General features: G+C 48.6%; 1 protein-coding gene and 1 pseudogene across 3 annotated transcripts in view; one reads left to right on the forward strand and one right to left on the reverse strand.

Moving 5' to 3' along the window:
* Window positions 1-1,385, forward strand: LOC112632485 (annotated as a pseudogene).
* A 3,142-nt stretch (window positions 1,386-4,527) lies between these two features.
* TM9SF4 (transmembrane 9 superfamily member 4) overlaps window positions 4,528-27,685 on the reverse strand; it is a 57,143-nt gene continuing 33,985 nt past the window's right edge. For 2 of the 3 annotated variants that reach the window (XM_025400308.1, XM_025400310.1), the window contains exons 7-18: window positions 26,882-27,000; window positions 26,668-26,779; window positions 25,241-25,311; window positions 22,046-22,178; window positions 21,119-21,200; window positions 20,947-21,022; window positions 16,813-16,896; window positions 13,680-13,855; window positions 13,142-13,205; window positions 11,546-11,665; window positions 10,312-10,401; window positions 4,528-6,479 (exon numbers count right to left, since the gene is read on the reverse strand). In XM_025400308.1, the coding sequence (XP_025256093.1) occupies window positions 6,330-6,479; window positions 10,312-10,401; window positions 11,546-11,665; window positions 13,142-13,205; window positions 13,680-13,855; window positions 16,813-16,896; window positions 20,947-21,022; window positions 21,119-21,200; window positions 22,046-22,178; window positions 25,241-25,311; window positions 26,668-26,779; window positions 26,882-27,000 (1,277 nt within the window). In that variant the 3' untranslated portion in view covers window positions 4,528-6,329. The remainder of the gene's footprint in view (window positions 6,480-10,311; window positions 10,402-11,545; window positions 11,666-13,141; window positions 13,206-13,679; window positions 13,856-16,812; window positions 16,897-20,946; window positions 21,023-21,118; window positions 21,201-22,045; window positions 22,179-25,240; window positions 25,312-26,667; window positions 26,780-26,881; window positions 27,001-27,685) is intronic. The other variant, XM_025400309.1, reaches the window with a different exon arrangement.

The following is a 27,685-nucleotide window of genomic DNA, read 5'->3' on the forward strand; positions in this document are numbered from 1 at the left end:
GCAAAGCATTTATCCGATAAAAGTCTTGTCTGCAGAATACATAAATAACTCTCAAAACTTGACAATAACCCCAAACCTAATATAAATGAACAAAAATTTGAATATCTACTTCACCAAAGAAGATATATTTGTCACCAACAATAACAAATAAGCACATGAAAAGATGTGCAACATGTCATTAGGGAAATAGAAATTAAATCACGAGATGTTATATACCTGCAAGAATGGCTAAAATTAAAAATATTAACCATACCAAGCGTTATTAGGATACAAAGGAACTGGAACTCTTGTATACTGCTGATGGTAAAACGATACACCCACCTTAGAAAAGAGCATGGCAGTTTAGGTTAAACATATACCTGACTTCCTCTGAAGCCTAGCATTTGGTCGGTGGGGACCCACGCGGGTTCAACATGCATATGGAGAAGTGTTATTTCGGTTCGGGGCCCATCTACCCTGGCCACGGCATGATGTCTGTCTGCAACGATTGCAAGGTGTTCAGATTTTAATTCATTTAAATTTGAAAAACGTAGACATGAACTTATCAAATACCGGCGAGAGCTATGGAATAAAACTATTGATGCAATGAAGACAGTTGAAGAGATCAAACAGAAATGCCAAGCTAAATTTATAATGAACAGACTGAAGAAAAATAAAGAGCTACGGAAGTTCAGGATATCAAAGGAGTCAAGCAAAACATCCATCTTATCCGAGCCCCTCTTGCAGCCAAAGGGAAGGAGTTGGAAGAGAAAATGGTACAGAGGTTACAACAGGATGTGGACATGGAAGATGCTTCTTACAAATCTGTAACCATTTCTTTACATACATTTGAAAATGTCCTTTGGAGACTTGGAACTACTAAACTTTTTTTTTTTTTTTTACATAAGGTTGCTTAAATGAAAAGTGATTAAAATATATCTTTCCTACATTGCTATCTACTTTAAAACATCAGATATTACAGATGTTAGATTGTATCTCAGTGTTAAATCCTCACTGATAGATGTACATATGTAAATCATGAAAATTCTACTTATAACTATAGAAGTGAATGGTGGACGTAAAATGGTTATGCCGTTTGGCTAATGGCATTAGGCAGCATTTGTGTAAAAACTAATGGCAAAAATTCATGGCTAGCGATGTATAAAATAAAATATTCTTTGAAGTAAGATATTCCCTTTATTAATGTTATAGAAGGGGAGATACAGCAAGGAACTAACAATTTGTATGACAGCATCAAGTATTATTTTAAGTACTTCCTGTTTTGATTTATTTGCATCTTAGAAGAGCATAATGGCATTGTTTGATGACACCTAATTATGCCGGATTGTTTTAACCTAGTTTAACCCTTCTGATAGGGAGTTGTGGATGTTGGGTATGAGAACTGAATAATCTTTGCCTGGAATGACATTACACTCTAGGATTTCCACTTTGGAGAAGAATCAGTTCTAACTTGTGATTCCTGGTAGAACAAACTTTATTTTTCTAGCCTAGCAATGATCTACAAACAGAGGAATCCCAGTGCCTTTAAAAATTTATTATGTGGTTTTCTTTTAAGAAGCTCCTAATTGTTTTTGGAGAGTAGAATGTATGGGTGTAACATCTGTTCATTATTTGCACATAAAATAAAACCATTTTAAAAGTAAAAAAAAAATAAAAGTCCAAAACCATACACCTACCATATGATACAGCTATTGACGCTTCACTTGCTCATAGCAACTTTATTTGTAATAGCCCAAATTGAAACAACCCAAATGTCCATCAACAGATGAGTGGATAAACAAATTCCGTACAATGGAATAAAAAAGAAATGGACTATAGTCACACATAAGAACATGGATGAATCACTAAGTATGCTGAATGAAAAAGTCAGACAGGCTGAGCATGGTGGCTCACGCCTGTAATCCCAGCACTTTAGGAGGCCGAGGTGGGCAGATCACCTGAGGTCGGGAGTTTGAGACCAGCCTGGCCAACATGGTGAAACCCCGTCTCTACTAAAAATACAAAAATTAGCCAGGCATGGTGGCGGATGCCTGTAGTCCCAGCTACTTGGGAGGCTGAGGTAGGAGAATGGTGTGAACCCGGAGGGCGGAGCTTGCAGTGAGCTGAGATTGCGCCACTGTATTCCAGCGTGGGCGACAGAGTGGGACTCTGTCTCAAAAAATATATATATACACACACATATATATAAATAAAATACGTAATAAATATATATAACGGATAAAATATATATACACACATATATACACACATATATATAGCGTAATATATTGTGTATGATTCTCCTTATATAAAGCTCTGGGAGATGCAAATTAATCCATAGTGACAGATCAGCGGCTTATTGGCGATGGTGTCTTAGTCTGTTTTGTGTTGCTATAAAGGAATACCTGAGGCTGGGTAATTTATAAAGAAAAAGAACGTTTACTTGGCTCATGAGTTTTTTTTGTTTTTGTTTTTGTTTTTGAGACAGAGTCTTGCTCTGTAGGCTAGGCTGGAGTGCAGTGGCACAATCTCGGCTCACTGCAACCTCTGTCTCCTGGGTTCAGCCTCCCAAGTCGCTAGGATTACATGCGTGTGCCACGATGCCCGGCTAATTTTTGTATTTTTAGTAGAGACAGGGTTTTACCATGTTGGCCAGGCTGGTCTCTAACTCCCGACTTAAGGTAATCTGCCCGCCTCAGCCTCCCAAAGTGCTGGGATTACAGGCATGAGCCACCACGCCCAGCCAGCTCATGAGTTTTAAAAAATGTTTTAAAATTTGTTTTTAGAGATGAGGTCTTGCTTTGTGGCCCAGGCTGAACTTCTCCTGGCCTCAAGTGATCCTCCTGTTTCAGCCTCCCAGAGTGTTGGGCTTACAGACATGAGCCACTGTGCCCAGTCTGGCTCATGATTCTGATGGCTGGAAAGTTCAAGATTGGGCATTTGCTTCTGGTGAGTTCCTTCTGCTCATGGTGGAAGGTGGAGAGCTGGCTGGCATGTGCAGAGATAACAAGGGGAGAGGAGAAGTAGGGGCTGCAGGGAGGTGCCAGGCTCTTTTTAACAACCAGCTTTCTTAGGAGCTAAGAGAGAACACACTCACCTCCTCTGCTCCCACCTCCCCCAGTGCACTAATCTATTCATGAGGAATCTGCTCCCATGACCCAAACACTTCCCATTAGGCTCCACCTCCAACACTGGGGATGAAATTTCGACATGAGGTTTAGAGGGGACAAGCATGATGGTGAGAGGCTAGAGGGCAGGATTATAAAAAAGGGCATGAGGAAACCTGAGTATGCTCACTATCGAGATTGTGATAATTTCATGGGTATATGTATGAAAACTTATCAAGCTGTGCAGTTCATTTTACATCACATACAATTTTACACACACGCACAGCCCTTTCCAAAGGCGGCTATAGTAGAGAGGTTGGAAGGACAGATTCAGAAGTCTGGCTGTCCCAGGTGAACGCTACTCCATCCCTCATGGGTGCCTCTGCGACCACCTCTGTAAAACCGGGCTAATAACAGAACCTGCCTCAGAGGCAGGTTGTTATCTTGTAACATATCCAAGATTAAATGGGCTAACTCATGGAAAGTGTTTGGAACATCAGAACACAGGAAGTACTCCATAAATAGTAACAAGCACCTTCCCATTGCAGATGAGGAACTGAGGCTTAGGGTTAGAGAGGGTGGGAGGTAACAGGCCACTGTTTTGGTCTGCTTCACATCCCTTACCATGGGAAATGGTTTTCCTCATCAACCATTCCAAGTAATCCTGGTGGGGCTGAAATTCGCTATATCCAACACCGTCAGGAAAAGTGGCCCCAGATCATACTCCATCGCCCTGGATATAGTGATTGGTGCAAGACATGCAAATAATAATCCAAGCTGGGCCAATCAGAAATGTTTCCTGACACTTCTCTATATTGAATAAACTGAAGTGGGGAGGGACATCTTCCCCTACCCCAACCCCCTGGCATACCCAAGTGGATCATGTAAGCCTGGAGTGATTGACATCCTGCCCTCCCTGCCTCACCCATCAGGAGGAAGACTGTGGATAACAGGACAGAGGGAGGCCGGAGAGGAGCACAGTGGAAAAGGCGAAAGAGCCCTAAGGCTATCCTTTGAGCCCCTGGATCCAGTCAGACCTGAAGCAAAATCAACAAAATCCTTGACGACTTAATCAATTCATTTTTGGACTAAAACCAGTTTGACCGACATTTCTATTGCTTGCAATTGAAGAACTAGGTTTTGTAGAGTGAGATAAGCTGACAGTAAAACACTGAAGCTGGGAATCCAAAACCAGATCTCACTGCTACCAAAACACACTTGATTGCCATTTCCCGCTTGTGGGATCAGAAGAGCAAACGACTGCAATTTAGTATGGAGGGGCTAGGCAATGGACTTGTACCAGGCAGGGAACAGCAGCGGCTTGAGCCCTGGAGGAGTCTGACATGAGAATGAGCTTCGGGGGAAACTATGCAACTAAACCCACTCGGGGAAGGTGTCTCACCTCAGACCTCCAACCCCTGCATGAGACTCAAGACCAAACAGTAGGACAATGGCATATTTATTTACAATTGGACCAAAAAAAGGCATACAGGCATTTTTTTTAATTAAAAATAATGATGATGATTTAAAAAGTCAGAAAAATTGATGATCTTTGAACCCTTTATGAGGTGTCCATTTCCCATTCCCCCTAAAAAGAGAATCTCTTAGGGAAAAAGAAAAAAAAATCCAAGATTTGAATGAACAAAAGACTCCAATATCGCTCTCTACTGCTTGGGTTCCCTTTTCTCCAACCTGATGCTTGGTGGATGCCGCCTGGTGCCGCAGTCACTGTGAGGCAAGATTGAGAACTTCACTGGTTTGATGGGTGAGGCTGGTAGGGCTACCGGGAGAATGTGGGGCAGTGAGGGAGGGCGTCTTCCTAGCATCACCAGCATCCTGAGCTTTGTCTTGTGTTGGGAGCCCCACAAGGGCTGCTGCAAGGGTTAGCAGCTGCTACTTGAACCCTAATCCCTGGGTGGATTTGGTCTCTTGTAACTTAAGAGCAAATGTTTGTGATGACATGCACAGGTGGGCAGAGGTTAAGAACAGGGGTCTATGGAGGAGCCAGGCCAGCCATGTGAGCCCCTTCTTTCTAAGTTGGCTTCTTGTCCATTCCTGGGGATTGGGGAAAGAACGACAGAACTTACCTTCCATCTTCCTTCTCACAAGCAGTGTTTTGGGTGTCCCCAAAAGGAGGAGACAAGAACTCAGGTGTCGGGTGGAGGGGATGGGGCTGGCTAAAGAAGTGAGTATGACCCTGGAGGCCAGAGAGGGCAGGGAGAGAATGCCCGGCCACTTCAAGAGGGGATCTGTGATCTCTGGGCCTCCCTGTCCTGCCTGAAGTTGGCCCACTGCCAGCACACCTTGGAGAGTGGTACCTCCTGGGGAGAGGGCCGGGGAGCGATCCTGAGGGGTAAGGACCCTAGTGGCCTTGGCCATCCCTTCCCAGACACAGACAAGTGGATGCTTGGCTTGGGAAATACTTGGCCCCAGGTCCAGGGTTTCTTGGCACAAAAACAGTTCACTGCAAGTCTCTTCTCTTCCTCCTTGTTGGTCCAGCAAACTCCAGCTGCTCTGAATAGGGGTGGTTCCTGCCGTCTGGGGAAACTGGCCCCCAGTACTTCCAGGGGATTTTCTTGTAGCAACTAAGACTTGGGTTTGCTCCTGGTGAAAAGATGACCCCGAGGCCTGGCTGGAAACCCTGCCTTGGGCAGCCCTGGAGGAGGCTGGGGAGAAGAGGGAAAGAGAGGTCTGGCAGAGGTTGGCTGGCACTGAGGGTGCTGTCCAGGCTGGAGCTGTGCTTTGTCGTGGCCTCCGTGGTGAGGATGGGCAGGGGGAGGCTCGGAACCTCACTGAGGCTCTGGCATGTTCTCTTCCAGTTAGTTGCAGGGTGGCCAACAGCCCTGAGGAACTGAGGTGGAGACAGTGACCAAAACCCTTATCTCGGTGGATTTATCCATCCTGGATCCATTTGTTAAAACAAAGAAGAAAAAAAAAATCCAAACCAGAAATACACCTGAATAAACAGGTCAGAGAGTTCCTGTTGGAGGGAACTTTCTTAGCACTGAAGAAAAAGCAACCCACAAAAAACTGATCCCCCACATAACTGGAATAAGATGAAGAAAAATGCAAGATTATCTACAGGCCCTCCCGCCCCCTATGCAGCCCCAGGATCCAGGAACACTGTGCCAGGAGTTACATTCCAAACGAGCAGGAGTTATTTTATTTTGCGTGCCTGCAGTCCCCCACGCAGGGTGGCTTCCTGTCCGAGGATGGAGCGGGCCTGGCCGTGGTCCACTCCAATCAGTCTATCTTCACGGCAGCATAGATCTTGCGAACAAACATGTAGGCTGCATAGAAGCCGATGGTGCCCGTGAGCAGCCAGAAGGACAAGACCATGAGGGCCGTGTAGCCAAAGTAGAGGAGAGAGGGGATGAACTCCACGATGTCTAGCTGCGGCCGCGAGCAGAAAGAAGACAGGGTGCGTGCTTAGTGCCAGGCTGCATGGCAAACTGGGGCCCCACCCTCACTGATATCATGGGGAAACTGAGGCCTGGCCAGGGGAAGGGGTGTGCTCCAGTGGGTGGCAAGGGGCAGGCAGGGCTCCTGGGCACAGCTCTGCTTCATCTGGACCAGGCCTGTGTATTGCCCTAATGCACACAGCCTCAGGGGCCAGGGTCAGAATGCCACAGGAGGAATGGCCATAGATGTGCCCTTCCTGGTCCCCCACAGTCCCTGGATCAGTATGGCAACACTCCTGGATGGCTGGAGCAGCAGTCAGAGTGGGTACGGCAGTGGAAGGGAGGGGTGTCCAGCATGCCCAGCTGATGGGTGACCAGGAGCCCCATCAGCCCGCCTCAGCCTTCATTCATTCCTCTCTTCCCCAGAATGCTTGTCACTTCTGTTAGCATCTCACAGAGATTTTGATCTTGGAGCATTTTGGACTCCTTTTTAACTGGGATAGAGTTTAGAGGCTGGGCGGAGATGCTGGGGATCTGTGTTGTGTTATTTACAAATGGAACTAATGTGGAACCTTGGTATCAAGATATGCCCAGGGCCTGAGTAGGGCCTGTCCCAGGACTCACAGGCAGACACATGGTCACGGAATGCCAGCAGCCCAGAAGAAAACAGTAAAGAAACAAAGAAAACAATATAGGTCACCATTTGAAGCCCTCTCCTAAGCCTATGGGGTGAAGGCCATGTTTTCAGGCTCAGCCCTGCAACTCTCCCTCTACCCCTTTGCTTTAAAGGGACAGGATCTCCCTCTGTTACCCAGACTAGAGTACAGTGGCATGATCACAGCTCACTACAGCCTCACCCTCCTGGGCTCAAGGGATCCTCGTGCATCAGCCTCCCAAGTAGCTCAGACTATAGGTGTGTGCCACCACACCCAGCTAATTTTTATTTTTTCTAGAGATAGTGTCTTGCTCTATTGCCCAGGCTGGTCTCAGACACTTGGCCTTAAGTAATCCTTCCACCTTGGCCTCTGAAAGCGCTGGGATTATAGGTGTGAACCACGCACACCCAGCCTCCATCTCTTCTTGTATGCATTCTTGTGGCTGGAGGTGGGGAGAGGAGTGGGGGAGGGACAAGGAGCAGAACAGTGGTAAAAGGAGGTAAGGGATGAGGCAAAGAGGCAGAGACGGAAAGTTCCTCATTTTATACATAAGGCACCAGGGCTGGAGGAAGAGATGTTTTGAGTAGAGCAAGAAGACTGGAGCAGAAGGGAGGAAGAACAAGAGGCTGTGATGTGATCTCTAGTTTTTGTCTAACCGTGTTCCTTGTCTTCCATCTTCCAGATGTTTTGAGGAACACACTCAAAATACCTGGTCCCGTTGGGGCCATCAATCCTAGCACAAAATAAGCCGGCTGCGGTGGCTCACGCCTGTAATCCCAGCACTTTGGGAGGCTGAGGCAGACGGATCACATGAGGTCAAGAGTTTGAGACCAGCCTTGCCAACATAGAGAAACCCTGTCTCTGCTAAAAATACAAAATTAGCCAGGTGTGGTGGTGTGCACCTGTAACCCCAGCTACTCAGGAGGCTGAGGCAGGAGAATTGCTTGAACTTGGGAGGTGGAGGCTGCAGTGAGCCAAGATCGCACCACTGCACTCTAGCCTTGGCAACACAGCGAGTCTCCATCTCAAAAAAAAAAAAATCCTAGCACAGTCTGCCTGAATATGTTATGCTATTGGACCTGGAAAACAGTGAGCACTGGGCATGTCACCCGAGCAGAGCAGCGAGAGTATTCACTGGCTGACGTATGATGGTAGAGGAAAGATAGTCTTTTAGCTCTAGGGCTGCAAAGTTGGAAAGAGTAGACTCTAGGGCTGCCACTGGCCATCTTTCTACTTTGTGAAAAGATCTTGCCTGTAGACTGAGGTCAAAAAAAGACAGGGCTAAGGTGTGGGCACAGAGCCCTGGTATGTATGTGTGCGTATTTTTATTTCTATTTTATTTTATTTTATTTTGAGATGGAGTCTTGCTCTGTCATCCAGGCTAGAGTGCAGTGGCACGATCTTGGCTCTACAACCTTTGCCTCCAGGGTTCAAGCGATTCCCCTGCCTCAGCCTCCTGAGTAGCTGGGACTACAGGCGTGAACCACCACACCTGGCTAATTTTTTGTATTTCAGTAGAGACGGGGTTTCACCATGTTGGCCAGGATGGTCTCAATCTCCTGACCTCGTGATCCACCTGCCTCGACCTCCCAAAGTGCTGGGATTGAGCCCTGATATTTTTGAGACCCTGGATCTAAGTATGGTTGAGGCTAGAACTCCAATTTCTTAGTCTTTCCAGTTATATCAGCAAATACATTCTTTTTGCTTAAGCTACTTTGAATAGTTTTAGTCACTTGCCACTTATGAGAGTTCTGATTAATATGGGCTATAGAAGAGGGAGATTAGATTTGTTCTAGATGATCCCAGAATTAAGACTAAGGTCTAAAGATGGAAGTCACAGCAAGGGAGACTGCAGTGTGAATCAAGACCTTGATAATGATAGGAGCTGTCCAGAAAGAATGGGAGTGTTAGGAGGGAGTGTCTTCTCTGTTGCTGGATGTAGGCGAGCAGGGGTCTGCAATCTTTTACTTAAAGGGCCAGATTGTATTTTAGTTTCTGCAGGCCATATGGTCCCTGTCGCAACTACTCAACTCTGCCACTGTAGTGTGAAAGCAGCCATGGACGGTATGTTAATGAATGACCATGGCCGTGTTCCAATAAAAATTTACAGAAACATGGGGGCTGTAGTTTGCTGACCCCTGAGCTGGAGAATCATCTGTTGAGACTGTTAGAGAAGAGGGGCACAGTCACCAGACTGGAGGCAGGGGTGCAGCACCACACTAAATGATCCTTCTAGTCTTTTCCAACTTGATTGTTTTTGGGAAATGGCATTCCCAGCTTCGATCAACTGACCTGCAAATACGCCTGGCTGCCGCAGAGGACTGCTTGCTTCTGGGCTCTGGAGACCCAAAGTACAGCAGGTGAGAGTAAGTCTTGAGTGTTAGTTCTGGAGGTGAGGGGCCCAGCAGGGCTCCTCCAAATTCCTCTCAATGGCTCATCTGGTTTGTGTATCATGTATGAATCTAGTAAAAATGTCATGGGGACATCTGTATTCTTGCCCATGCCTCTCTCTGGGGACAATGGGCTCTGTGAGTTGCCCTAGTCAGGTAAGCCTGGCTCCCTCTTATTATTGGGCCACACTTTACCTCTGTTGGGTCACAGAGCAAGGAGGGCTCCAAGATGCCTGCGAAGAACTTTCCCATCCTCTCCTTACTCTGCAGGATTGAACAGTACTTGTGTGAAGAAGAGGACACCTGCAGAGCCAGGACGCCTGCAGCCCTAAATTTGGGTTCTACTATTTAGGCTATTTCAGCATTTTGTGCTTTTATCTTTATTAACTCCTTTCTACTTTTCTTCTTTCATGTTACTCTCATATTTTCCTTTCTCTCAAAGTGTTATTAGTCCCTCTTATTTCCTGTGAAGAGCCCTGCAGGTGACATACTGCTTTCAAGTCCTGCTTTGGCCATGGCTATACTTCGTAAGTTTCACAAGTATTATTCACATTGTCACGTATCCTGATGGCCTTTGTCTCCCAAACATACAGAATACAGATTCTTTCTTTCCTACTAAGATCCATCTTCTAGAGCAGGAACAGTTCTAGGTGGCTTTGGTCCTCTCCATTCTGGATGGAAAAGGAAGATTCAGGCACTTGGGTTTTTCTCCCAGAATCCTCCTCCTGACCTTCCTACCCTACGAGGACTAAGAGGACCTCCTCAAGGAGGGCAGTACCTTGTTAACGAAATAAAAGATGGCATAAACCAGGACGTAGAATGCAGAGCCCCCAGAGACTAGGAAATTTCTCCACCACCAGCGGTAATCCTGAGGAGGAAACAGAGGAAGGTCAGTGTTGTCCTGGGGCAGAACCCCTTCCTACCAATTTCACAGTTGCTTGAGGGGCTGAAGACTCTGGTAAGAGCAGTAACAAATAGGGTGATGGACATGTTTCATAGTTTGACTGTGATGGTGGTTCCACAACTGTATGCATTTCTAAAAACCACAGAATTGTGGACAAAGAAGGGTGAACTTTACTGTTTATACCTCATTAAAAAAAACAATCAACAAAAAAGTAATTAACATTTCTCGAGCAAATGCTTAGCATGTGGCAGGCCCTATTTTTTTTTTTTTTTTTTAAGACGGAGTCTCACTCTGTTGCCCAAGATGGAGTGCAGTCGTGCGGTCTTGGCTCACTGCAACCTCCACCTCCTGGGTTCAGGCGATTCTCCTGCCTCAGCCTCCCAAGTAGCTGGGACTACAGGCACATGCCACCACACCCAGATAATTTTTTGTATTTTTAGTAGAGATGGGGTTTCACCGTGTTAGCGAGGATGGTCTCGATCTTCTGACCTTGTGATCCACCCACCTCGGCCTCTCAAAGTGCTGGGATTACCGCCGTGAGCTACAGCGTCTGGCTGGCCAGCACCATTTTAAGTGCTATAGATGAATCCACTCACTTAATCCTGAGAGCAGCCTCCAAGGTAGGTCCTCTCACTCACCCCATCATATGGAGGAGGAATGGATGGCACAAAGTTAAGCAACCTGCCCAAGACCCAGAGCTACTCATGGAGGAGACAGGGTCCCAGCCCAGACTGTTCATCCCAAACCCTGGCTTCACCTACTCTGCCAATGGCTAGTCCCCAGAGGGAGGACAGGCCACCCAGTGTGCATCAGCCTGTTGGAGAAACTATTACTGGAGTGGACCTGGCATTGGCAAATCTACTGTCCTTTCATCTAGCTGTGGTGAGTACCCCACACAACTAAGCTGGAAGGTATCTCATTAGCCCCAGGGTACAGTTAAATACATGGAGGCTGGGAGAGGCACAGCAATGTACTGGCCCAAGAGCTCAGAACCAGAAGCAAGGGCCACATGAAGAGCCCGGACCCAGCCTCTCCACAGAGCCTCACCAACCCGTTCAATGCTGGATCCAGTTCTCCCTCCCCTACCTCCTGGCCCTGCTCTCCTCACCTCTGCACACAGCTGGAAGTACACCATGACGATGCTGATTTGTGAACAGGATACCACCAGGATGATGAAAACAAGGAACAGGAAGCCAAAGAGGTAATAGAACTGATTCTCCCAGATAGCCTGCGGACACACAGTGGGGCTTCAGCTGGCTTGCCTACCCTGCACCCCTTCCCCTGGCACACCAACCTGTCACAAGGGCAGGAGTGGACACATCATCCTGACACTATCAGGGCCTGTGGGCCTGGCATGTGGCTCTCGCCCCTCCTCCCCAGAGCAGGGGGTGAGCCACGCTGTCCTTAGGGAGGGGCCGGGGCTTGACTGACCCTGCTCTGGGTGGACCCCAGCGTGAACTCAGCAGCTTGTAGAAAATAATGATTCCTATCCAAAGCAAAATTATAGAGCAGCCACCACCACTCGAGCAGCTTACCAAGCGCTAGGCCTTGTGCCACATGCCTCATATGCAGTTACTACATGTGTGTGTCTACGAAAGCTTGGCCTGGTAGAGCTAAGAAAGTCAAGGATCAAAGAAGCTGGTGACTGGCCCAGAGCCCCACAGATGAAACAGAGGGGGCCTCCCTGGGGAGCACGCATGGGCTTTGGCACTACGGGCAGCCAACACCTCCTCTGACCCTTCTCCCAGGCAAACCTGTGTGGGTGAGGTAGTCTCAGCAGGGAGGGGCTGGGCCACTACTCTGGAATAGCAGATACATGTCCGGTACTGACTTGGTACAAGGTACCATCTGGGCTGGGCCCCGAGCTGGGTCAGCCACACTTACATGGCTCTGAAAGGCCTTCCTACCAACTTTCACCTTGGCACTCTTTGGGAAGAGTCATCATCACCACTACAACAGCATTTCCTGAAGTCAAGTACTTTTACAATGACTTATTCCAACTTCACAATGACCCTGACAAGCAGGAATCCTTCTGTCCACCCTCCTAGGAACTATGAGTAACACAGAGAGGTAAAGACGTGCAAGGACCCAGAAACGAAAGCAGGTGCAATGATGCTATCGGTCATGGTGGTGAACGACTAAAGTACTACTGAGGCAGCTTCTATTTACCAAGCCCTGCTTTCCACACACCAGGCACCGCCCCCCACACCGCATGTCTCATTTAACATTTTTTTTTTTAGACGGAGTCTCACTCTGTCGCCCAGGCTGGAGTGCAGTGGTGCGATCTTGGCTCACTGCAACCTCCGCCTCCCGGGTTCAAGCGATTCTCCTGCCTCAGCCTCCCGAGTAGCTGGGACTACAGGCACGTGCCACCATGCCCGGCTAATTTTTGTATTTTTTAGTAGAGACCGGGTTTCATCATCTTGGACAGGCTGGTCTCGAACTCCTGACCTTGTGATCCACCTGCCTCGGCCTTCCAAAGTGCTGAAATTATAGGCGTGAGCCACTGTGCCCAGCCTCATTTAACTTTCAACGCTGCCCTGACAGGGAAGGCTGTTATCCAATTTCAGGGTGAAGAATGGGGCTCCGAGAGGTGAAGTGGCCCATGTGAAATTTCTCAGGCAGCAGGCAGCAGAGTACCCAAGTGGAGTGGGAGAGACCTGGCTAGCAGTGGTGGAGGGGTTGGGAAGGCACCAGTACTCACACTGAAGATGAAGAAGAGCTCGATGAACATAGCGCCAAAGGGCAAGATTCCTGCCATGAGGATGCTGCCGCAGAACAAGAGGTTAACACTGTTAGAGACCAGGCCATCAGGAAGCCCCAAGCTCCCTCCCAAGCTGGCATGAAGTGAGAGTGCCTACACAAGTGTGGTGGTGCTAATTCTTCTGGCATATTTCTGTACTATTATAATCTCTTGAGAGGTAGGCAGGGTGGGCATTATTCTCATTTTATAGATGGGAAACTGGGGTGCAGAAAGGTGGAATGACTTGCCCGAGGTCCAAGTGATGGTCTTAACCTGTCTCACCATACCCTTCCATCCTTCCCCTTCCTTGTCCTGGTTCCTAGGACGACACCAGGTCTGCCTACAACCTGGTCACCTTGATCTTAGAGTGAAGCTAAGCTTTTATAAACTCTATTAGAGCCGGCTGAAGCAGCAGGAACTCTGGTTGCTGCACCCTTCTGGTAGGGGGTGGGTACCCTCTTCCATGCCCCCCTGCTCTTGCCTCTGCTGGAGGACTCACCCCACAAATCGGTTCATGTACCACCGCTGCTCGGGGATCTGCCGGGGAATCTGGTTGGTGCGCACAGGGTTGTCATATGGCTGCTTTCGGAAGCCGAAGTAGTAGCCCAAGTAGACGAGGGGCAGGGAGATCCCGAACCACATGCACAGCAGAGCCACCATGGTGGGAAAGGGCACCTGTGGACATGGCGCCATGAGGCCCCCACGAAGCCCTGGTGCCCGGGATGGGGGCTGCGCAAGGGGGAGGGGACCTTCTGGGCTCCATGGAAGGAGAGGCGACTTGTGCAGCAGAAGCACACTCCCTGCCCCCATCACAGGGCTCCTGGCCAGCATCTCTTGGGGCTGGCCCCAGCCCTGATCTGGACTCCCAGTGAAGAAGGCACCTCAGCATCCCAGAGGAGCTCACCATCCAGGGAGGAAGGAGGGGAGGAACAGGAAGGAAGGGACTGAGAACGTGAAGAGGAGATGAAGAGGTCAAAATGAAGAGATTACATGTGGCACATTATGTGAAGAAAAAAATGGAAAAAACAAAATTGTACAAAGTGCTCCCAATCTTGTCAGAATAAAACTCCATGATACACTATTAAGTGTAAAGAGGAAGATATAAAACTATGTGTATAGAAGGATTCCATTTTAATAAAAACACAACCGGCCGGGCGCGGTGGCTCAAGCCTGTAATCCCAGCACTTTGGGAGGCCGAGGCGGGTGGATCACGAGGTCAGGAGATCGAGACCATCCTGGCTAACATGGTGAAACCCCGTCTCTACTAAAAATACAAAAAACTAGCCGGGCGTGGTGGCGGGCGCCTGTAGTCCCAGCTACTCGGGAGGCTGAGGCCGGAGAATGGCGTGAACCCGGGAGGCGGAGCTTGCAGTGAGCCGAGATCGCGCCACTGCACTCCAGCCTGGGCGACACAGCGAGACTCCGTCTCAAAAAAAAAACAAAAAAAAAAACACAACATAGTCGGTCCTCTGTATCCACAGGTTCTGCATCTGTGGATTTAACTGCAAACAGAAAATGTTCAGGAAGGCCGGGCATGGTGGCTCATGCCTGTAATCCCAGCAGTTTGGGAGGCTAAGGCGGGCAGATCACTTGAGGTCAGGAGTTCAAGACCAGCCTGGCCAACATGGTGAAACCAAGTCTCTACTAAAATTACCAAAAAAAAAAAAAATTGCCAGGCACTGTGGGGAGCACCTGTAATCCCAGTTACTTGGGGAGGCTGGAGCAGGAGAATCGCCTGAACCCAGGAGGTGGAGGTTGCAGTGAGCTGAGACCTCGCCACTGCACTCCAGCCTGGGTGACAGAGTGAGAGAGTGAGACTTCGTCTCAAAAAAAAAAAAAAGAAAAAAAGAAAAAAAGAAAATGTCCAGGAAAAAAAAACCAAAAACAAAAAACAGTAAAATAAGCTGGGGGCAATGGCTTATGCCTGTAATCCCAGCACTTTGGGAGGCCTAGGTGAGCAGATCACTGGAGCCCAGGAGTTTGAGACCAGCCTAGGCAACACAGTGAGAATGCATCTCTATGATTTTTTTTTTTTTTAAATAGCTGAGTGTGGTGGTGGCACCTGTAGTCCCAGCTACTCAGTGGGGCTGAGGTGGGAGGACCGCTTGAGCCTGGGAGGCAGAGGCTGCAGTGAGCTGAGATCACACCACTGCACTCCAGCCTGAGCGACAGAGTGAGACTCTGTCACAAAACAAACAAACAAAAAATACAACAATATACAAATTAAAAAACAATACAGTATAACAACTATTTATATAGCATTTACAGTGTATTAGGTATTTTAAGTAATCTAGAGAAGAGTTAGAATATACAGGATGTGTGCAGGTAAACACTATGCCACTTTATATATGAGACTCAAGCATCCTTGAATTTTGGCATCTTCAGGGGTCCTGGAACCACTCCCCTATGGATACCAAGGGACAATTCTATTTATTTATACTTGTGCCTGGAAAGGCCTATACCAAAGAGCTAACAATACTTTCTTAAATGGGATATGGGGGATTAGAATTGATTTTTCATTTTCTTCTTTATCCTCTTCTCTACACTTAAGTTTTTACAAGAATCACATAAAAAGAAATAAATATATAAAGTGTTTAGAACAGTATTACTACAAAGCAAGAACCATATAAATGTTTGCTGTTATTTTATAAATTTTAAATTACAGAATTCTTTTGTAAGTATATCTATAAAAAGGAAAAAAGACAGAAAGAACATATATTAAAGACCTACACTGTATTTATCTCTGGTGAGCAGATTTGGGGTTATTTTAAATTTCTTCTATAACTTCTCTGTACTTTCCAAAATTTCTACAATGAATGTTTATAATGAGCAGTTGGTAACTGGGAGGAAAATGCTCAAAGGGAGAAGGAACGCAGGTATAAAAAAGGGGAAGTGAGAGGAAGGGCATGACTGTGTCTTGAGGGTGGCTTCCTAATTGCTGGGAAAGAAACCCCTCCTCCGAGTGCCTGGACATGAAGCCTCATGCGAGGACCTTTACCGCCACCCCCAGGTGGAGGGCAGGCGGCTCTACCTGCTAAGGCTAGGATAGCAAAATGCCTGCCCCATCTCAACTGCAGTCCTGCTAATTGACCAAGACCCCATCCCCCCTCCCCACAACTGAGTTCAAAATCCTACTCAGTAAGTCTTGGACAGCTGCTAGTAACACACTGGGCTAGGGCTGGCAGGATCCCAATTCTAAGGGTAATACAACCTGATCCTTCCTTTCCTCTCCTCTCCACTTGCAGGGGCTGGTGCTGAGGGGCAGGGACACTGAGGAGGACAGGCTTGCTTTGGGATACTGACCTAATAAACTCACACTGGGAAGCCCACTCTTGGTTAAGACAAGGGGAAATTTCCCAGTTGGCCCTTGGACTGTGGAAACCTCCCTTTAGAGAAGTGGGCTTGGGCCAGTTGTCTGAAAGATCTCACAGGAAGGCCAGGGCCAGGGCATGGCACACCAAGGGCAGGGCTGGGGAAACCCCACATGGCCCTCTGCCCTCATGGCTGGGAACATAACTTTGGGGACTCAGAAAAGGGAAGGGAATGGCAGGAAGTGGCTTTTGGGAGTGGGGCTGAGTGCAGCTGGTCCTCGCTTGCTGGGGAGGGGCTGGGAGGGTAGGGGAGACACTTACCGCTCCTGATGAGTGCTTTCCCCAAATGAAGCAATTCAACACGAAGCAGATGCCAAAAACCACACCAGGGTACAGAGTTGCCGTCTGAAGCAAGAGGGGCCAGGCTGAGGAGCAGCATCCCGGGAGCTCCCCAACCTGTCCCAGTGGGGCCCCCAGACCAGAAGCTCTTAAGCCCTCCTTGTCTTTCAGACTCAGCTCAAGCATCATTCCTTCCAGAAAGTATTCCCTGACCCTCAGACTGAGCAAGGCTCTGTCCTATGCCCTCTCAGGTCCCTAAAACTGCCCCTTCTTGCTCTCCTCCCAGTTTGTAATTACATATTTTGGCTACCTGATCAATATCCACCTATCCCCAAAAGACTGTGAGCTCCTTGGGAGGAGTGTATCTACCTTGTTCTCTGATGTACTCTCATCACTGAGAACAAGGTAACTACTCTGGCCGGGTGCGGTGGCTCAAGCCTGCAGTCCCACACTTTGGGAGGCCGAGGTGGGTAGATCACCTGAGGTCAGGAGTTTGAGACCAGCCTGGCCAACATGGTGAAACTCCAACTCTACTAAAAATACAAAAACTAGCTGGGTGTGGTGGCACACGGCTGTAGTCTCAGCTACTCAGGAGGCTGAGGCTAGAGAATTGCTTGAACCCGGGAGGCAAAGGTTGCAGTGAGGAGAGATCGTACCACTGCACTCCAGCCTGGGCGATAAAGCGAGACTCCATCTCAAAAAAAGAAAAAAAGAAAGAACACGTTAACTACACTATATATATATACGTGTATATATATATACGTATATATATACACATATGTAAATCTTTTTTTTTTTTTTTGGGGGAAAAAAAATTACTTCCAGAATCGCTTGAGCTCAGGTGTTTGAGACCAGCCTGGGCAACATGGTGAAACCCTGTCTTTACAAAAAAGTAGCCAGGTGTGGTAGTACGCACCTGTGGTCCCAGCTACTTGAGAGGCTGAAACAGACGGATCGCTTGAGCCCGGGAGGCAGAGGTTGCAGTGAGCCGAGTCACGCCACTGCACTCCAGCCTGGGTAATAGAGCGAGACTCTGTCTCACACACACAAAAAAACCCCCCAAACCAACTTTAACAAACCACATATGTCTGGGCCCCAACCCAAACCGCCTAGAAGGATGGTGAAGCGCTGAGTCTTAGGGGTGGCAGATGCTGGGTTCCTATGTACCTTGTCTCACCTAATCCTCACTGCAAGTCTGGAAGGAAAGTCTACCATTATTCCTTTTAATGAGGACACTGAGGCCTGGCAATGTTAAAGACTCCCCCCACCTCCACGTCACCCAGTCTCCTGAAGGTGCAGCAGAGTTGTATAATCTCAGGCAGTCTGAACCCAGAGCCCATGCTCCTGACCTACTGCAGTGTATTCTAGCCAGTCAGAATCTCTTGGGTGGGGTCTAGGCACAGGGATTCTAGTCTAGTCAATGCCCAGAGTTAAAGTTGAGCCTTTTGCTTCTATTTTCTTCAGAGACAGGGTCTCACTGTGTCACTCAGGCTGGAGTGCAGTGGTGTAATCAGCTCACTGCAGCCTCAAACACCTGGGCTCAAGTGATCCTCCCACCTCACCTGCCTGATTAGCTAGGACTACAGGCACATGCCACCACAACCAAGTAATTTATTTTTTGTAGGGACAGGGTCTCACTGTGTTGCCCAGGCTGATCTCAAACTCCTGGGCTCAAGTGATCTTCCTGTCTTGGCCTCCCAAGGGACGGGGATTACAGGCGCAAGCCACCACAACCGGCATGAACCTTCTTGCCACACTGATCACCAGGCCAGGGACTGCTGTGGCATCCTGAGCTTCCAGGTGGGTCACTAACCACAATGACGAAGGCCCTCTGGAACCTGACGCTCAACCTCCATTGCCAGTTTCATCTTTGGCTCACAGCCCTGCACCCAACAACTGGTCACTGTTCCTGCACATTCCTGTCTCTGGGCCTTTCTGCATAGGTCATCAACACCTCAGAGGATCCATTTCCTGAGGGCTAACGCTGTACCAAGGTCCTTATGTGCAGTTAACCCTAGCGATCTTCATTGGAGAGATGGGGAAACTGAAGCTCAGAGGGCTGTTGAAAGTTACCAACCAATGAAAGAACAGAGCCAGACGGGGATCTAGGCCATTCTAGAACCTTAGGTCCCACTGCTGGCTGCATCCCTTCATCTGAAATCCTCCTCTCCAAGGCCCGGCTCAAAGGTCACTTCCTCCCTTCCTGTGTGTTCCTGCATGACTCTGTTGTGTAGCACAGAATTCCTCATCTGCCTTCCTGGCTGAAATTTACTGACTGGTCACCGTGCTAGGTAGGAAAAAATGCTCCAGGGAGAAAGGCAGACCCCTATGTAGAGAACGACACACCGCCCCTACTTAGCTCTGCCAAGTGCTACTTAGGTCTCATGAGGGCTGTAGGAGGTGGGGGAGGCAACAGCCTCTAGAGTACTGATGCAGGAGCTAAGACTTAAAGGATGAGGTGACACCAGCCAGGTGAGAAATAAGGGTGGTGTGGCCCAGGCAGAGGGGATGGCACAGACTAGGCCATAGGAGAGTACACCCACACTGCTGCGGGCTGTCGGAGATGACCCCCTGTGGAAAGGCACCAGGTAAGGCTCAGAATCTTGCAGGGAGACCGTGAGAGCCAAGTGAGAGGCAAAGATGTCTGAATCCTTGAAGATGCAGAGATGGGGGCGGGGGCGTGGAATTCATGGAACATTCACAGAACATTTGGTAGGAAGACCCTTAGTACTTGATGTCTGAGAAGGAATGAGGCACGAGGGAGAAGGAGGACAGGCAACTCCAGGTTTCTGGCTTGGGGGGCCTGGATGAATGATGGGCTCACTAGATGCAAGGGGTGGTTTGGGGGAAAAAGACTGTGTTTGGTGTGGGGTCCATTGAGGGAAATCCTGGAGGGTATCTGGTGACCTCGTCAAGGAAGAACCTTGCCAGGAGGCAGTGGTGGGTTTTACTCCTCTCTAGATCCCTGGCTCTTGGCATATGGTTGCCAGAGAAAAATGCTCAAATCATCAAGAATTCAGGAAATTGGCTGCGCACGGTGGTTCACGCCTGTAATCCCAGCACTTTGGGAGGCCGAGGTGGGCAGATCACCTAAGGTTGGGAATTCGCAACCAGCCTGACCAACATGGAGAAACCCCGTCTCTACGAAAAATATAAAATTAGCCAGGCATAGTGGCGCATGCCTGTAATCCCAGCTACTCGGGAGGCTGAGGCAGGAGAATAACTTGAACCCGGGAGGTGGAGGTTGCAGTGAGCTGAGATCGCACCATTGCACTCCAGCCTGAGCAATAAGAGCGAAACTCTTAAAAACAAACAAACAAACAAACACACACACCAAAAAACAATTCAGGAAGCTTTCTTTGATCCTTCCAAAATAGTCACGGTCCTAACTTTTCTTTACTGAGGCTTACTTTGTGCCAGAGGTGTGGCAGCCAGAGCTCTCCTTGACCTTTTGACAGCGGTGAGAATGGTTTCAGAATCCCGGGCCCAGAGACTTCTCTGAGAGTGGGCACCCAAGAGTCTGCCTAGTCCTCTAAGGGACTCACTCGCTCTGGGAGAAGGGGCTTGGGGCTCCCTAGGAGGTGAGGTCAATCTCCAGACCCCCTCTGGTTTCTATGGTCTTTTCTGCTGCCAAGAACTCGCCTTACCTCCAGGAGGCCAGAGAAGGGCAGGAGCCCTCACCAAAGAGAAATGCAGGCACTAGTCTGGAAAAACGGACTGACAGGAACTCAGGTCTGGCCTCTTCGGGCTTAGGCAGGCAATTCCCTCTTTATTCAGGGTGTTCTCTCAGCTGCCCTCCTATTCTAAATCTTGTTATTCTGAATCCCCTATTTCTTCTCTTGCTTGAGCCATCAGACGATGTTGGCTAAAAATGACCTAAGTTCAAATCCCTCATTTTACAGATGGGGCGGCGGAGGCCCTAGCAGGTTCTGCCGTGAGCCTGTGGGTAACAGCCTGGGATTCCTCCCCTGGACCTGTGCTCCTCCTCCTACGTCTTGCTGCTGCTCAGCTTCTGGCCCAAAATCCCCACCAGGGCCTGCCTACCTCCTCCTGAGGAGCCCAGGAAGAAGCTTCTCAGCTTCCCACCAAACATCAGAGAAGGTTTAAGACACTCACACAGAAGGCTCCTTTCTTCCACCGATGGCCTTTTAGAGTGCGGTACAGACGGCCAGCAGAAAATCCGCCAAACACCCTGTGGGAAAATGGCAGGGATCCACACCAAGGGGACCCATTAGCTGGCGTGGAAGAGGCCTGTGCTGCCCCCGGGCGCCCGCTCAGACACACCTACCCCATGAACATGAAGAGGAAGCAGGCTGTGGTCATGAGAGCTCCCCGGCTGGAGGGTGACAGCATCCCAAGCATGGCCACAACTGTGGAGGGAGGGAGGGAGGGCAGAGAAAGGCAGGGTGGCTGATCACCAGGCCCCCAGCCCCAGCCCCAGCCCCAGCCCCATCTTGGACAGGCTGACAGGAGTCGTCTGAGCAGATGAGGCTCCCCCTTCCTTGTCTTCTCAACAGCAGAGTCCCCTGCCCTCTACAGGGGAAGACTGGGTCTTAGCTGGAGTTCAGAGGGGTGCAGCAGCTGCTGGGCCTTGACTGGCCAAATCTCAACTGCAGCTTCCAGTCCACAGAGCACTTGCAGTTAGTCAGGTGCTGGGCTGAGGGCACCACAAATGCCAGGTCTCTGAACCCACCTTACCAACTCTGCAGGGTGATTACTTTCCCCATTTCTCAGGTAAGGAAACTGAGGCTCACAGAGGTCAAGTGGCCTGTCCGAGGTCACTAAGCTTGGAGGCATGAGACTGAGATGTAAATCTAGACAGACTCCAAAGCTGTCTAAAATTACTATATATTAGTGGGGTTTTTGTTAAATAAAAAAAATACTTGATTTCAATCCTAATCCTGGTACTGACTTTGGGCAGGTCACAGCCTCTGACTATAAAAGGAGGCCAAGCTCATAGCAGTGATGTGTGGCCTCATTGACGGAGGGGACATGGTGGGCTCTGTAAACGGCTGTGAGGTGAATCACCAGTCCTGGGCTGGGGCTGGGGCTGCTGCTGACATAGACCGCCCATCTGGCCCAGAGATACTGACATGCCCACTTGGCGCCAGGAGCTTGGTTCCCTTTCTGCAGGGAGGGAAGCCCACCCTTCTCTCCTTGAGACACCTGGAAGAGGGAGCCATGCCCCATGCCGGGCCCCGCTGGGCACACTCACAGATGACAATGAGGATCATACAGAAGAGCTGAATGCCTGAGCCCAGCAGGGAGCTGAGGATCATGGGGTACTGGGGGGGCCTGAAGACATCGCCGTGCACCAGCTTCCACCCAGACTCCTCCATGGTGTCTTCCTGCAGAGAAGAGCTAGAGTGAGGCTGGTTGTTGAGGATGGAGGCAGCTCCTGCAGGGACCACCCCCAAGGTGACAGCTGACACCCTCAGGTGTCAACCAGTGCTGCTCTGACACACGAATGTAAGTGATAAGAGAAAGTGCTTATCTGAAACTGTCACAAGAAAAGGAGGCCACAAACCTGATGCCTGGAGCTGCGGAAAAGGAAAATCTCTTTAAATTCCACAAACCTCATTTGTGGGAAAATAATGTAAATACCTCAACTCACTAAAATGTTAACTGTAATAGTTCTTGAGTGGTGAGATTTGGAATCAATTTATTTATTTTTTCTGATTATAAAATAAATACGTATTCTTACTTGTGTAATAAAAAAAGTAAAAATAATTTGGTATGTAGCATGGACTTCAAATGAACAAAAACTAACATGCTTATTATAGAAAAATTTAAACAGAAAGATAAAAAAATAAAATGACTGATACTCCCACTTAATAACACTGTTTTGATATAATTCCCTTAATCTTTTATATATAATGTGTATATGTATGTTTTAAACAATAACATTGGGATCACACTATGTACTTTGTTATTTTCAGTTGGTATGTGTGAACATTTCCTTAGGTCAATAAAAGCTCTTTGACATTGTATTTCAAAGCTGTAATATTTCTACACCAAGTCTTGGTGTTTTGAATCTTGCCTTAGAAAAATTATAGAAGAATTGCCGTGCAAAGCAAGTTGCCTGTTTTAGTTCTTTTTTGTTTTTGTTGAGGCGCGGTCTCCCTATGCTGCCCTGGCTGGTCTTGAACTCCTGGGCTCAAGTGATCCTCCTGCCTTGGCCTCCCAAAGTGCTGGGATTACAGGCATGAGCCACTATGCTCAGCCTGTTTTTTTTTTTTTTTTTTTTTTGAGACGGAGTGTCGCTCTGTCACCCAGGCTGGAGTGCAGTGGCCAGATCTCAGCTCACTGCAAGCTCCGCCTCCCGGGTTTACGCCATTCTCCTGCCTCAGCCTCCCGAGTAGCTGGGACTACAGGCGCCCGCCACCTCACCCGGCTAGTTTTTTGTACTTTTTTTTTTAGTAGAGACGGGGTTTCACCGTGTTAGCCAGGACGGTCTTGATCTCCTGACCTCGTGATCCGCCCGTCTCGGCCTCCCAAAGTGCTGGGATTACAGGCTTGAGCCACCGCGCCCGGCCTGCTCAGCCTGTTTTATAGTTCTTGATATCCACTGCCAATCACTTTTCAGAAAGCTACCAACTTACACTTCCATGGGTGGTATGGAAAGGTGCTTGGCTCACGTTAACCTTGCCAATAATTAGTACTGTTAAAAAAAGAAAAAAAATCTTGTGCTAATATGATGGTCCAAAACAGTCTTCTCAAGATTGTTTGAATCTGCATTTTGTGGGGTTATTCCTGAGGTAAAAATAGTTTTCTCTTGCTTACTGGGCATATTGTAGTGTCTTGCCTGTAAATTTCCTGTTCATCATTACATTAGAAATTTTAGATTTTTTGGTTTTATTTATTTATTTATGAGACAGAGTCTTGCTCTGTTGCCCAGGCTGTAGTACAGTGGTGTGATCTCGGCTCACTGCAACCACCAACTCCCAGGTTCAAGCGATCTCTGGCCTCGGTATCCTGAGTAGCTGGAAGTACAGGTGCCCACCACCATGCTCAGCTAATTTTTGTATTTTAGTAGAGACGAGTTTTCACCATGTTGGTCAGGCTGGTCTTGAACTCCTAACCTCAAGTTATCTACTGTCCCCGACCTAGTTTTGTTTTGTAGACAGAGTCTTACTTTGTTGCCCAGGCTGGAGTGCAGTGGCATGTTCTTGGCTCACTGCAACCTCCGCCTCCCGGGTTCAAGTGATTCTCCTGCCTCTGCCTCCTGAGTAGCTGGGATTGCAGGTGCATGCCACCACACCCAGCTAATTTTTGTATTTTTATTAGAGATGAGGTTTTCCCATGTTGGCCAGGCTGGTCTTGAACTCCTGACCTCAGGTGATCCACCTGCCTTGGCCTCCCAAAGTGCTGGGATTACAGGTGTGAGCCACCATCCCAGCCCTGACCTAGTTTTTTTGAAACAAAGAGATTTTATATGAATTTTTTAAACTGTGCCACTTTTTTCAAGTTTGTTGCAGATATTGTTTTGCCATTGTGGCCTTCTGTTTTGTTTATGTATTTGGCATGCAGAATAGTTTTACAATTTTCAATGTCAAATGAATCAACTATTCTTTGTGATTTCTTCCACTGTTTTTATGCTTTAAAATTAGGCTGTCCCTATCACTTTGGGTGAATACAACTTTTTTCCTTACTTTTTTAGTATTAAAAGTATACTAGGAGGCCGGGCGCGGTGGCTCAAGCCTGTAATCCCAGCACTTTGGGAGGCCGAGACGGGCGGATCACGAGGTTAGGAGATCGAGACCATCCTGGCTAACACGGTGAAACCCCGTCTCTACTAAAAAACTACAAAAAAACTAGCCAGGTGAGGTGGTAGGCGCCTGTAGTCCCAGTTACTCGGGAGGCTGAGGCAGGAGAACGGCGTAAACCCGGGAGGCGGAGCTTGCAGTGAGCCGAGATCCGGCCACTGCACTCCAGCCTGGGAGACAGAGCAAGACTCCGTCTCAAAAAAAAAAGTATACTAGGCCAGGCACGGTGGCTCACGCCTGTAATCCCAGTACTTTGGGAGGCTGAGGCAGGTGGATCATGAGGTCAGGAGACTGAGACCATCCTGGTCAACTGGACAAAACCCCGTCTTTACTAAAAAACACAAAAAAATAGCAGGGCGTGGTGGTGCGCGCCTGTAGTCTCAGCTATTCGGGAGGTTGAGGTGGGGGAATCACTTGAATCCAGGAGGTAGAGACTGCAATGAGCCGAGATCACGCCACTGCTCTCCAGCCTGGTGACAGAGACTCCATCTCAAAAGAAAAAGTATACTAAACTGTTTTAGTATGTTGAGGTTTCCGTGAATGATAATACACACACACAAACACACACACACACACACAGGCACATACACAGTCCTCCTCCCCTCCCCGTCCAACTTCATCCCTCCCCAGCCAAGACCTCGTACAATGTCATCCTCCTTGTTGTAGTTGGCAATGTCCTTCCGGAGGGTCCGAATGATAATCATGCTCAGGATACCTGAAACAGATGGGGTTGAGGATGAGGAGAAGTTGGCGCTGCCAGCAAGCCTATGCTCCCTGCCCTCCTGGACATGATGTTTTACTGTGCAACAGCTGGCACGCACGGCTTGCTCCATTATGAACTGGCTATGCAGTCACCTCAAGGCCTCTTCTTGGGGGAGCTCCACTCCAGCTACCAGGGGAGGAGATCACAGAGCGTGGAGGTGGGGATGAAAGGGCTGCTGGGATGGGTAGGGGTATCCTGGGGAGAGGAGCATCCCAGCTGTTCCATGGCTTGGTCCTACCGACTTCTCAGCTCATGTGTCGAAGGGCCGCCTGTGGCTCCACCTCTGGCTATCTGCTGCTTCAGTTATGGCTCCTGGCCTCACTGTGTCCTCACTAGCATGCCTTTCTTCAAGCTATCCTTTTTGCCCAGAATGCCCCGCCCTGCCCTGACTTCTACTCATGCTTCACGGCTCACCCTGGGCATCTTCACCTCCCAGCACCCTGAACAGTACAGAGCTACTCCTGGCCCCATTTGTACTTTCCTGTTTCCCTCTCTAAGCAGCACTGTAGTGTTAAGAGCATGGGCCATATGCCCTTGAGTTCACTTAACATTTTCGGTCTTAGTTCACAGGGCTTCAGGGATTGAAATGTTTGGAAAGTGCTTAGTTCAGCAGCTGGCCCTATGGTAAATGTTTAATAAACAGTACTTAGCATTATCTGTGCTTCTCATATGATAGTGAAACCATCAGTGTCATTCTACTCCTGCCTACCACCCTCTCACCACTTGGTTTCTTGCCAAGCTTATCTCATTGCAGGACCATGATCCTCACTGGCACAGACTTTTCCCAGGTCTCTGGGTGATGGCTCCTTCTCATAAAGAAAGGTCTTCCCCAAAGAGCCTTCACACTTTCCTCAGCTATTGTGTATTTGGCCACTCTGTTGATCTGCTTCACAGAATGTATCACTATTTGGAACTCCACTACTTATTTGCTTTTTTGTTTCTCTCCCACCACTAGAATATATAGGCTCTGTGAGAGCAGAGCCTGGGTTGGGCTCGTTCACACCATATTCCTAGCATCTGGCAAAGTGCCTGGCACAGAATGAGCAACAACATCTTGTTGAATGAATCAAGAATGTGTGCAGGCTCAGGTGTGTCTGTCCTCCATGAATGACCTCTCCAGAGTTCCAGAGCTCTCTAGAGATGAGTCTTGTTCACCTATGTACACCTGATGCTTAGCAGAGCCCTGATGTCTGTTTTTGACCTACACCTGGCCCTGAGAACACCCTGGAAGTCCCCCATACATGATGTGATGTCTCAGTCCCTCAACCCCAACTCCCATCCCTTTCCTTCAACCCACAGATCTCTCACCTGACAGGAAGAAGACAACAACAACAGAGTTAATGATAGAAAACCAGTGGATCTGGACGTCACTCATGGTTAGGTAAGTGTCCCAGCGAGAGGCCCATTTGATGTCACTTTCCTGGCAGGTGGGAGGAAGCACTTAGAGTCAGGCCTCCTGCTGGAGAACCTGACACAGACCAGAGCCCTCCTCCCCTGCCCATGAGCTCCAGCCCCTTCTCACCTCCCAGTGGACAGAGTAGGTGAAGTACAGCTGATTCTCCTTGGTGGGGTCAATTTCTTGGGGCGAGGAGTTGGTACCCTCGGGCAGAGTGCACGAACTCTTCTCATCTGCTTTGAGGTCTGAGAGAGACAGAGACTCAGTCTGTTCCTGTGGTGGCCAGTGCCACTGCCCAGGGGCTATTCCAGGGGCTGCCCTCAGGGCTGTCTGTTGCAGGGACCCAGCCTCTAGGGTCTGACTGGAGATTGGGAGTACGATGGGCAACAACGGGTTTTATTTTTTATTTTTAAACCTTATTTTTTTAGAGACAGAGTCTTGCTCTGTCACACAGGCAATGGTACAATCATAGTTCACTGCAGCCTCAATCTCCCAGGCTCAAGGGATCCTTCTGCTTCAGCCTCCGGAGTAGCTGGGACTACAGGCGGGTGTCACCACACCCAGCTAATTTTTAGAAATTTTTTGTAGGGACAGGGTCCTGTTATGTTTCCCAGGCTGGTCTTGAACTCCTGGCCTGATGCAATCCTTCTGTCTTGGCCTCCCAAAGCACTGGGATCACAAGTGTGAGCCACCGTGCCTGGCCAATAATGGTTTTTGAAAATTATTCCCCAGAGCCCTGACTTTCCAAAGGTACTTAGGGGCTGCAGAGAGGCCTGTGCATGGGGGAAGGTAGGGGCCTGAGTTGGAGTTCCTCCCTGAGTCAGTGTTCCTTCACTCAATTCAAACATTCACCTACCATCCAGCCAGTCCCATTCAACATAAAACCTTGATCCATTCCATCATGCTTACTCATTTATTTAGTCTATTTCT

This window comes from Theropithecus gelada, chromosome 10, assembly GCF_003255815.1.
Source record: "Theropithecus gelada isolate Dixy chromosome 10, Tgel_1.0, whole genome shotgun sequence".
Lineage (NCBI taxonomy): Eukaryota > Metazoa > Chordata > Mammalia > Primates > Cercopithecidae > Theropithecus > Theropithecus gelada.